The following is a 12,480-nucleotide window of genomic DNA, read 5'->3' on the forward strand; positions in this document are numbered from 1 at the left end:
TAATTTTTTTATGATTAATTTTATAAGTGTTCAAATTTTTTATAACAAAAAATAACTATTTATTTTAATTAGTATGAGCTTGATTTCATCATTCAATTTCTCTTTTATATTGACGTACCATGAAAGTAACACATCTCTCTCTGCAGAATGGGCATAATTTTCTCTTCTATACACACTGCAATTCAACCTTGTCCTTTCGTGGAATTATTAGTCACGTATATATTAATATTATATTTATTGAACTATATTATATACGGTACAAGTCTGAGTCTATCTATCCATTCGTACGACTCATCAAAATTAATATGACCACGTTCTTCATTACATCATGCAAAATTTATTAATATAACAATGCGCGTATGAGTCACGAATAACAAATTGTCTCTCATCATTTTCATTTGTCACATGAACTCAATTATTTTTCATTCAACAAAGTTACAAAAAAAATACTATTTGATTGATGTTTGAATATGCATTAGAAAGACAAAATTTAATAATATTTATTTATTTCTGTTTTCGTGAAGGATTTTAATAAGTAGAAAATTATTTTTGTAATTATTATTATTATTATTATTAATACTTTATTTTAATAGTCATGACTGAATAAATATTAATTATGTGTTACTTTATTTAAAAATAGTTATTAACAGATTTATTTAACATGTATTTTAAAGGTATATGTTTGGTTATTCATTCTTATTAAAAAATCTAAAGATTTTACTTTAAAAAAATTACATAATAAATATATTAAAAATTAAATTTTATAATTTTTTATAAAAAAATTAAATTGATAATCTTAATTTGTGCTCTTAAATACATATCAGTTAATTTCTAATTTTATTAATTTTAACATGGATTTCATAATAATTTTTGGATAGTCATAATTTAATCACATGGATTAAATAATTGAGTCAATTTAGTTTCATTTACAAAATTTCATGATGTTATATGTATAAAAAAATTAGTCATTGTATACAAAATATATATTTAGTGATTCATAACTTTTTTATCACGCTATTATAAAATAATTTTATTATTTGATTATTTTATTATGATAAATTTAATTATTTTTGTGATTAATTATTTAATTTAAAAATATATAAAATAATATACATAAATATATACAAATATACGTATATAACTGATTTTTACTATATATGTAATATTTTTGAATTATCTTAGAGCATAACACAAGATTTACACAATATTTATAAATACTAAGTTGGTCTTATTTTTAAGAGTTAAATGTTTTTGTCGATTAAGTTCAAACTCAATAAAAATTACTTACAAAACGTGAATTACGTATTTGTTTATCTTTTGTATTTTTTTTGTTATTGTCATTTTTTATTATCGTTGTTGTTGTATTTTTTTTATTTCTCTCCATTTTTTTCTCGTGGTTATTGTTACCTAAATTTTTTTTATTTTATTAATTTAAGATTGATGGTAATTAATTATAGTAGGAGTACATAAGAAGTACATAAGATTAACTATAAAATATGTATTTTTACTATAATTAATTTATCATCAATATTAAATTAATAAAATTAAAAAAAATCTAAGTAGCAGTTACTGCAACATTTTTTTATGTTTAATTGTTTTTTTTTTCTTTATTCATGTTAATCAGGTGAAACAAGAATAAGTAGGAGAAGGTGAAACAATAAGGAACAGAAGAGGGAGAATTTTAATTTGTGCATAATTTAATAAAAAAATAGTATCAAAATTTTTTAACCGTGACACATATTCTTATTAAGAGGATAGAAAAAGATAAATAATGAGAATGCGAAACAACAAGGAGAAAATGAAGAAGGAAAAGAAGAAGGAGAAGAAGAAGAAGACGATGATGAAGAAGAAGAAGAGGAGAAAGAGGAGGGAGAGTTTTGAATTGTGTAGAATTTATGAGAAAAATATTATTAATTTTTTTTATTGTAACACAGAAATTTTCTTAATTGACATAGAAATTTTTTAATTTTGACACAGAAATTCTTTAACCGTGATATCATTTCCAACTAAATAAAGTGGTATTGATGTCTATTTTAGTTTTGAAATACATTTAAATGTATTTTGTTGGTTAAATGAGTTAAATTTTTGAATTTATGGTTCTTTATTTAAAGATTTATTGTGTCTTTTATTGAAAAGAAAAGTATAAGTGTTGTTTTCAATTAAATAATGTGTTTTTGTTATTATTGAATTAATTGTATGGTATTGAACTAATATATATGAGATTTGGTCATTCTCATGTCATTTGTAATAATTTGATATATCTTTAAATTTAAAATATATTTAAATATATTTTACTGGTTAAGTAAGTTAAGATTATAAACTTGTGCTTTTTTAAAGATTATTTTTTGTGTCATTCATGACTAAATAATGTATTTTGTTATTGTTAAATTAATTTTGTAATATTTAACTAAAAAGAAGATAATGATGATAATGATGGTGGTAAAAATCAAACCAAAAAAAAGAGAAGGTAGTAACAATGATAATGGATGACTATGATAGTGGAAAGAAAAAGACGACAATAGCCTACAAATGATGTAATTTTTTTTTCAAATATTAGTGACGGCAAGAATTATAATTCTAATAACCCTTACAAATTGTGCATGCAAACAGAACCGCCTTATCTTTTCCATTATCTCACTCAAACAACTTTTAATTCTTAGGTTAATTGTATATTTACCAGTCTTTTCAAAAAATATAAATATGTACAATTTTCACCTTAGTAATGCCTACTTTATCTCCATCACTCTTGTGACTTATTTACTTTGAATACAATTTCACTAGGTTAAGATTATTTTGCTGATAGATCCTTCTAACACCGCCATTCTACAACCTTCGTAGATATCTATATATACATGCATATAGTTTTCACGAGTTGTAACAACATAATATCAATTACTCTTATCTACTCTTCTATATACATATTTTTTACACTTCACTTGACTTCTTTTATAAAAAAAATCATCATGGTACTAATCCAAGAAGAAATGGATCCGGCTTATGTTCAATTATCTGATACAGAAAACGAGGAAATTGATGCTACCGCGACAGCAGAAGATGAAACTATAAATTATGAAGATCTGAAGAAGCGCATATGGAAAGACCGTATCCTTCTCCAGAAGATGAAGGAGAAACTTAACATAGACGAATCTGAAAACAAAGAAGCCAAACAAGAAGCGTCCAGGAAGAAAAAGATGTCTAGAGCACAACACTCTATCCTCAAATACATGGTCAAGATCATGGAGGTTTGCAAAGCTCGTGGATTTGTCTATGGCATCATTTCCGAAAAAGGTATAGAATTACACCCTTTCTTTCGAAACAAGCGTTTCTTTTTCATTTAATTTTTTAATTAAAACTTAATTATGCATAATTAAAAAGTTTAATTTGAAAGGAAGAATAATAATTATGTGAAATTATTTTCACGTAAAATTAATAATAATAAAATAATAATTTAATTAAATATATTAAATTATTTAAAAATTTTTAATTATAAAAATAATTATATTTAAGTTTTTATTTAACAATTAATTCAAAAACAATTTTAATATTTTTTGTATGTTTTTATTAAAAAAATATTTTATTTCTGTCACACTTTGGTTTTAACTTTGATATTAAAATATTTTAATTATAATTTATAGGTAAACCAGTTACTGGCAGCTCGGATAGTTTGCGAGAATGGTGGAAAGAAGATATCAGATTTGACCAAACTGCTCCTACAGCAATTGCAAAGTATTTACCGTTACTTGAAAAAGGAGAGTTAGATAAGTCGTCAAGCATACACCTTCTCCAAGATCTTCAAGACACAACACTAGGATCTCTTCTTTCATCACTGATGCAACACTGTGTGCCGCCACAAAGAAGGTACCCTTTGGATAGAGGCGTGGCCCCGCCGTGGTGGCCTAATGGGTCAGAGGCATGGTGGGGTGAACAGGGCTTTTTGGCTCAAAAACACGGACCACCACCATACAAGAAACCCCATGATTTGAAGAAAGCATGGAAGGTTTCGGTTTTGGCTTCGGTTATAAAGCACATGTCTCCTGACTTAGAGAAATTGAGAAGGCTTGTGACTCAATCAAGGACTTTGCAAGATAGGATGACTGCCAAAGACAGTGCTACTTGGTCCAAAGTTGTGAACAAAGAAGAAGCTTTGTTGAGACTTACAAACAAGTGTCTTAAGATTTCCCCTTCGTCCAGCGACGAGGAGAACAATAAGGAAGACAATGAAGGAGAAATCGAAGTCTTTGAGTCATCCCCAATAAGCTCTATTAATAATTCTCTTGATCATATTCTGTTTGGTGGTGGCGGCGGCAGTAGCAGCAACGGAGGCAGTGAAAAAAGAAAGTATGATTTTGATAGTAATAATAATGGTAACAGCTTTGTGGATAAACTACTGTATACATGTCAGAACGTAGATTGTCCACAAAGCGATTTGTCTATGGGATTTAAAGACAAGAATTCAAGGATGAACCACGAGTCTATGTGCGGTTTTCGCGGTGCTACTCTCAATCATCAGGGAAGTAACAGCAGCAATGAAAATTCAAAGGCTTTTCATGATTATCTGTCGAGCGAGGAGAGGATGATAAGTGTTGGAAATTGGATGAATATGGAGGTAGCTAAGGCCAATGACAACAATAACGATAATAATAAATTTGGTGAAACTGATTTTGGTGATGTTGATATTATGAATGGGATGGAAGAGATTGCAGGTGAAGCTTTTGGTGAAGACAATTTAGGGTTATGGCTGAATGACATTGAAGGTTGTGAGTTGCTTGCGGCATTGGAGATGGTTAAAGCAAATAGCGTGATAGATTCTACTCATCCGAATAATAACACACTGTAAATAAAGCTTATCATATTTCTCCACATGACAACCATCTTCTTCTTGACGAAGAAGCAACTATTTCATCACCTTGGGACTATACTACTACTTCGTTTCAGAGCAACAACATTATATAATTACTTTTATATGCTTAAGAATACTGCAGTTTCTATGTATTATTAATTACCTGATGTGAGTTATTTATAGTTATAGCATCCAAAAAATGGTCCTGTTACATGTAATATTGGTATTTTTAAATAAAATATTATTTTATTATGGATATGATTTGTATGCATGTGTTGATCATTAATTATATGTGCTTTGAAATACTTCAAAGTTAGTAGATGATTAAAGTAAACAATTTTCTAAGAGAAATGTTAGGCGTAAAATGTTTTAGAAAAGTATAGGTAGATAATAAAAATATTAAACAATGTGAATAATAAATATATCGAATGTTCATTTTACTAGGTGTGTAAATAGTTATTCTAATATTAAAATTTAGGTAAATAATTTAAAAATGTAGTGTATTTTTATTTTATTGGTGGTTGTTCATGTTATTCAAAAAAGTCATTACCTAACATAACCCAAATTTTTTTAACACATTTAGCCATATTTTATTTTTGGGTTATGCTAGGTCACTTTCTTGAATAACATGAACAACAATCAATCAAATAAAAATACACTACACCTCTAAATTATCTATCTAAATTTTAATATTAGAATAACTATCTGTACACCTAGTAAAATGAACATTCGATATATCCATTGTTCACATTGTTTAGTATTTTCATTGTTTACATGTACTTTTCCTTTATTTTTTATTGTTAAGAATTAGAATTTAGTATTTAGAGTTTAAAATTTTGTTAATCATGTAACATAAAAACATGTTTACTTCAAAAATATTTTAGTTATGTTATTTTTAATATCTTTGTATTTTTATTTCTCTATCTATTAAATGTTTATATACTTTGTGTTTTTCTTAATATCACATAAGTTCTATTTATTTTCATATATTATACATGTTTATTTATTTTAGCATAGATGTTTACTTATTCATATAAAATATAAAATAACAATGTGGATGTGTTTACTTTTTCATATAAAATACTTTAGTAACAATGTGATACAATAGGTAAAAGAAAATTATACAGTAAGAATAGGAGAGCATTTGAAAAAAAAAAAAAATTTAACCTCGAAAATAGGAGAGCATTCTTTGATTAGTCTATCAAGCATAATTATTAGAATCGACCTAATAATTAACCTAATTAAAATATTAAATTATTGAGTTACTAATTTAATAGTTGAATTACTAATTGAATTAGTGACTCAATTATAATTAAATAATTATATAAAATTATATTTTATTATTTTTTAAATTTTTTAAATTTTTTATATTAAATTAATTATTATTAGATTTTAATAATTTATTAATTAATTTATATCTATTACATGCTTCAAGTATTTATTTAAAAAAAATTATATAATCATAGAAAAAAAGGTTGTAATTAATAAAAGATATTTGACCTTTTTAAATTTGTAAATATTTAATAAAATTTAATATTTATTTTAATAATGATGTATAATTAAAAAATTCTAACCTTGTAAAAAAATGAATAAAAAAATAAAAATTAAATTAAATTTAACGAATATAAAATAATTTAATTAAAAAGGATATATAATATATACAATAATTAACATATAAGTTCATAAGATGTAGCCTTGCCTAGTGGTAAAGTTACCTGAGTTAAGTCTCTTGAGCCTCACATCCCAGATTTAAACCAAGTTACAGTCAGTTTTTGAATTTATTTCATAGCTCCTTGAAGTATTATGTCAACCAAAAGTGTTTATAATGCTTGAAATGGAAATGGAGATTACATGCGCGTGGTGTGCTGATTCAAGCACGTACGTGTCGAGTGGGTTTTTCTTTTTATGTTTGTGGTGGCTACTTAGATAATAATGCCTTCACGTAAAAATGAAAAATGTTAGAAGTGATGAAAATTTATTATTTTTTGTAATTTAACTATATTAATTCAATTTTTTATTTAATAATTTAATAATATATTTTACTTATATTTTTAATTATTGATAACTAAATAATAAATTCTAATAGTTTTTGAGTATTAAAGTTACATGCAAGACGATAGTTACCAAGTATTCAACTATGATCTTTTACATCACGGCATGCCTATAAGAAGCAACTATATCATTTTGGGACTAACTACTACTTGGTTTAAGAGCAACCAAATTTAATAATTAATTTTACATGTTTCTAAGAATGTTGCAGTAGTTTTCATGCTTTATTAATTAATTATTAGTCTGCTCGGATCACATTATCATACACAATTTGCTCACATATGAATATGATTCTAATTAAATTAGTTAATTACTTTTATTAATACACTAAGTGCTAATATGTCATTTTAACAGTAAAGTGAAGTGAATACTACTATGTGAGTAAGAATAAAATAATATTTTAAATTATTTAATTGAATTTAAGTTAATCTCTCTTTCAATATTAAATCATAAGCCCTAGAATTACATTACTATCTTCATCTTCTCTTCTTCGGTGATTTTGTTTAAAATTTAGAGTTTAGTATTTAAAATTTATTGCAAAGGTGAAACTCGTATTACTTAATAATTAAAGGGTCTTTAATTGTAATTCTCATGGCAATCTGCAAGCAAGCATTTCATTGCAGCTGGTTCATTCATGCCTTTCTCTTTACATATGAAGCATCGAAGTATTTATTGATAGTGGTACTTACTTTGAAGTTATAAAATATGTTTAAAAAATTTTTTGATTAAAAAAATATGATTTAAAAAGATTTCTGATGAAAAAGTATTATTTGATTTGATATCATATATATTTAAAAGATCAAAGATTTGTTTATTTGAAACTATATGTTTTGAATTAGTTTGTAAGGCTCATATTAAAAAATCGTAGTTAACGGCGGTTATGATGTTAACTTAGGTACATCTAACTCAGACTTCAGCTAACAGTGATGTTGCTAACCTAACATGTAGACCACAGTTAGACTTGTTATACTGTTAGAACATATAAAAAAAAGACTATTTTTAGAGGTAGAATCACCCAAGTGTTGACTTTTAATTTGATTTTTGTATGAAAATTTTTTTATTGATTCACTTATTCATATAAATTATTATCTTTTAACTAAAATTATTTTATAATAATATTTACATGATCTCATATAAATTATAGATGTATTGTTTAATTATTGGACTGTAAAATTTATTTTGTTTTTTTAAAAATATTTTTTAAAAATAAATATTTGATTATGTAAATATTTTTATTAAATAATAATAATATGCAATAAATATTTATTCTTTATTAAAATTTTATATATCATCTGTTCTATATGTTATAGATAGTATCTATCCATATTTATTTTATTTTTGTTTATTAAAAATATATAATTATTCATTTTAGATACTGTAATTTATTAAAGATATTTGTAACCTTACTTATTTTATATTTGAATTTATTAAAGTTGCTAAAGGACTATTTCTCTGTCAATTATAACTTATTTTAAGCCATGACAAGTATCCTGATTGCAATTGATACTTTTTTGGATAAATATTGATTCTAAATTTTTACTTAAGATTCAATTTTGGATTTTTTTTATTTCAATTTTTGTTGAGTTGGGATTTTTAAAAAAAGATAAACCCGATCATTTGGTTTGATTTGATTCTATCTGATCTGCAAATTATCAAATTGGATCAGATTACGTGCTAAAAGCTGTTCATATTTGATCCGATGCAATTCGAAGTTTAAAGTAAAAATCTAATTAAATTTTTTAAATTGATCCTATCCAATATGTGAACACCATTATTTTTGATAGTTTTATGAGAGGGTGAGTTAAATGTAACTAGTTTCGTTGGAAATTGGGACCTTATCTTTCCAATTAAAGCTCAATTTTTAGCTAATTTTGTAGAGATAGGTTGCGAAATCAAATAGATTTTCTATTATATTTAGCATTATGAGTGAAATGTAAATAAATAAACTCAATTTTTAATTTTTCAATAAATTATTAATATTTTTAATTTTAAAATATAAATATTAATAAAAAAATATTTCATTTAAAATTAAATAAAATATTTAAAATATTAAATCTAATAAAAACAAAAATTCAAATCTTTTGTTTCAGATCAAAGGCTAAAAAATTTATATTTTTACAAATTTATAAATTTAAAATAAAATGATTAACAAATTTTTAAAATTAAAAAATCATCATTTAATTTATTAGTATCTAAAAAAAGTATTATTGAGACTTAATTGTTAAAAAAAGTTAATCTAAGATATAATCCTCTAAAATAATATAAGAGCTAATATTTAGATTTTTTAAAATAAAAAATAACAAGTTTATGTTTATATTTTTGTTGTTCCTGTTATCTTTTTTAAAATTGAGCTGCTATTTAGTTTTTTTCGTTGAGGATTTTATTTTATTTTTATCTCCTTTTTTCCTCTTTTAAAAGTATAAGAAGCAATTTTCTAGTTGTATTTTTTTGGTAAAAAAATAGATAATTATATTTTGTGCTCAATTATTCATTAACAATGGTTTAATTTTTTTCAAAAAAAATTCTTATTCTGCTTTAATTCTTCCATATTTATTACTTTGTTTCTGATGTACTTATTTTTATCTTCAAGTAAATGTTTACTTTTTAAAATTTAGTTAACATATATTTTAAAAGTACAAGTTAATAAGATCACTAGTAATAAAAAATTTTAAATAATTTATTTTAATAAAAATATAATAAATAATTAAAAATTTAAATTTTGTATTTTTTATAATATTTTTTTAATTTATAATTTTATCATGCACTCTAAAAATAAATATTAGTTAAATCCTATTTTTATTTTATGATTAATGCAATTGGGTGAAAAAAAATGAAATTGAGTTAATTGATAAAACATGTTGAAGAAGATGATGACATATGCAATTTAGGATTTTTATGTATTTTTTAACGGAGTTAACAAAATTTTAAAAACTAAATATTTTTGTAAAATAAAAATTATTTTTGATGAATATAATATTAATTTTTTTACAATTAATTTTATCAGCGTTCAAATTTTTATAATTAAAAAGAAAGATGTAAGACTCAAAATTTTTAGAAAATTTTATTATAAGCTAAATTCAATTTATTTATTCTTAAAGACTTTAATCTCAGAATTTATTTTATTAAAGATAATTAAAGCTAATTTTAGTAAATTGAGTTTAAAATAAATTAAGATTTTTATCTGATTTTATAAATATTGAGTATTTTATATATTTTAATTATAAATTTTAGTAGTTGTAAACTAATAAGAATTTTATATGATTTTATTTAAATAATTGAGATTTTAGAATTTAATATTTAAATTTTTATAAACAAAGAAAATTAATTATATTATCTCTAATTTTAAATTAGAATACTTGATTGAAAATCCATTTAGCAAATTGATAATTAAATAATATTTTTAAAGTAATTTTGAGGGATTAAATTAGATTTAAAAATTAATACATTATAACCTAATTTGATTTAGAATTTGCCAAACTCCAATTTAACTAAAATGTCCCTAATTTCAAATTTGTCCCAAATCAAATCCTAACCCAAAAAATTAAACATACAAAACCCTAACCCCTTTTACTCTATCAGCCGTCACCCCCCTTTTTCCAACTATACATGCATACACGTAGAAATAAGGGAGGATGAAAGGGGAAGAGAGAAATGGAAAGAGAAAAGGAAAAAGGAAGGGTGGCGCCGGCGGACATCACTGCCGCCGCGCCGTCGTGTCACCGTTAAAAGAGAGGAGGCCGTGAACCATAGCCACAGAATGGAGAAGAGAGAGAGCGTGCAAGGGAGGAAGAGCCGCCACTGTTGTCGCGTCTTGCTGCCCTCGCCTCCACTGAACCGTGCTGCCGCGTCCTACCACCACAACTGCTGGGCCGCCGTCACTATAAGGAACATAATGCGCTAGAGAGAGAGGACAACAAGCTCTGCCGGAACTCCATCATTGCCTAGCTATCGCCGTCACTATTGATCGCGTTTTCAAGTTTCTGTTGCGGGAATCCACTGTCGGTAAGGGTGTACTTGCTTCTAGTTTTCATTTTTTTTTTTGAATTCTTGGAACCTTGTTGTCACTGCTTGGCTATTACAATTGTTGTCATTTGAGATTTGGGCCACCGCCACACTTGAGGTAGTTGCCAAAGCTGCTGCCGCTCCGTTGCCTCATTTCTCTTTAGCTGCAGTGAGTTATTCTAGCCTTGAAATCCTGACCGCTATTATTTTGCTATAAATTATTGAGAATTTCGTGATGTTAATATCTCAGGGTTGAGTTTTGGAAATTGTATGATTAAAATAAAAGCCGATGTGGTGTCATCCTGCTTCGTTTCTCGCAGTGAGACTATTTGGTTCCGTTCCTGTTTATCGCAATATTCTATCACTGATTCTATTTTAATTCCACTTAATATCAACTCCACGTTAATCCCGATTTATGTCAGATAAGTCATCATTACTGTGAACCTTGATTGTCGTCGTTGATATTGCCTGTAACACAATGAGGTTGCTGTCGCGAATTAAGAATAAAAAGGGATTCGACTTTTGAGGTTGGGGTTTGTTTTAATAAGAAAATATTTTGGGGTTTGAATACCTGATAAGTTTAGTAGATTAATGCAAATGGATTAATGCCTGTGATGTGAATGATTTTCTGTCGAGATTGATATGTTGCGTTGTTATCGAATTGGTTGATTTCTGGCTTTTTGGTAAAATGGATTGAATATTTGGATTTTAGTTTTCTTTGATTTAAACCGATAATGATTGGTCATTAAATGCCAGATTTGAAAACGTTGAATTGAAAGGTTGATTTTTGTTGACTTGAGGTTGACAAGAAAGGACTCGTGATGGGTTGCAAACTTCAATTTTTAGGGGAGGTGCTACCGATATTTTTCTACGAATTTGGGACTGGTTTGGGTATGATTTCAAAAACTGAGTTTGATTTGAATTAATTGTCAAAAGAGACAAGTTTTAAATGTTTTAAAGGATTTCAAAGAGAATCGAATTTCTATTACTTGGTTGATTTATGATTTTAACTTATTTGGTTTTTATAATAATGAGAAGAGATTTGGTTAATTAGCTAGGGATACTAAGAAGTAAATTAATTATAAATTCCAGGGTTTGGGAATAGGAGTGTGAGTTTGAAGGTTATGCTTGAGATTGAGAAAGTGATTGTGATGTTGAATGGTAATTAAATATGATGATGAAGGATAATGATAGGCGAGTTTAATACTATTGAATATGAGATTGCGAATGAGATTGAATACAAGATTGAGAATGAGATCGATGATGAGATTGATTATGATTATGAAATGATATTGAATATGATTCTGATTGTGATACATCTGCCTGGGTAGATGTAGTGGAGTGATTCCGCTTGCTCCGAGATGTGGTGAGATATACCTGCCTGGGTAGATGCAGTGGCGTTGTTTCACTTGCTCTGGATTTGGTTTGAGACTCCTGGGGTAGATGCAGTGGTTAGCCTCCACTTGCTCCCAGTCGAGAATAACTTGGTATTTGAGAAATTATCTGAGTTTCGAATTTTCTTGGGTTGATGCAATGGGTTGTCTCCACTTGCTCCAGGTTGAGATCCGAGATTCTGTTGACCCTGTGTC

General features: G+C 26.2%; 1 protein-coding gene across 1 annotated transcript; it reads left to right on the plus strand.

The window, feature by feature from the left end:
• The first annotated feature begins 2,963 nt into the window (after nt 1-2,963).
• Nucleotides 2,964-12,222, plus strand: LOC130956802 (putative ETHYLENE INSENSITIVE 3-like 4 protein). The gene is made up of 4 exons (XM_057883779.1): nt 2,964-3,288; nt 3,636-4,242; nt 4,372-4,833; nt 12,075-12,222. Exons 1-4 carry the CDS (start codon nt 2,964-2,966, stop codon nt 12,220-12,222), a joined length of 1,542 nt encoding a protein of 513 aa, XP_057739762.1.
• Nucleotides 12,223-12,480: the final 258 nt, after the last annotated feature.

Source organism: Arachis stenosperma, chromosome 10, assembly GCF_014773155.1.
Source record: "Arachis stenosperma cultivar V10309 chromosome 10, arast.V10309.gnm1.PFL2, whole genome shotgun sequence".
Classification (NCBI taxonomy): Eukaryota; Viridiplantae; Streptophyta; class Magnoliopsida; order Fabales; family Fabaceae; genus Arachis; species Arachis stenosperma.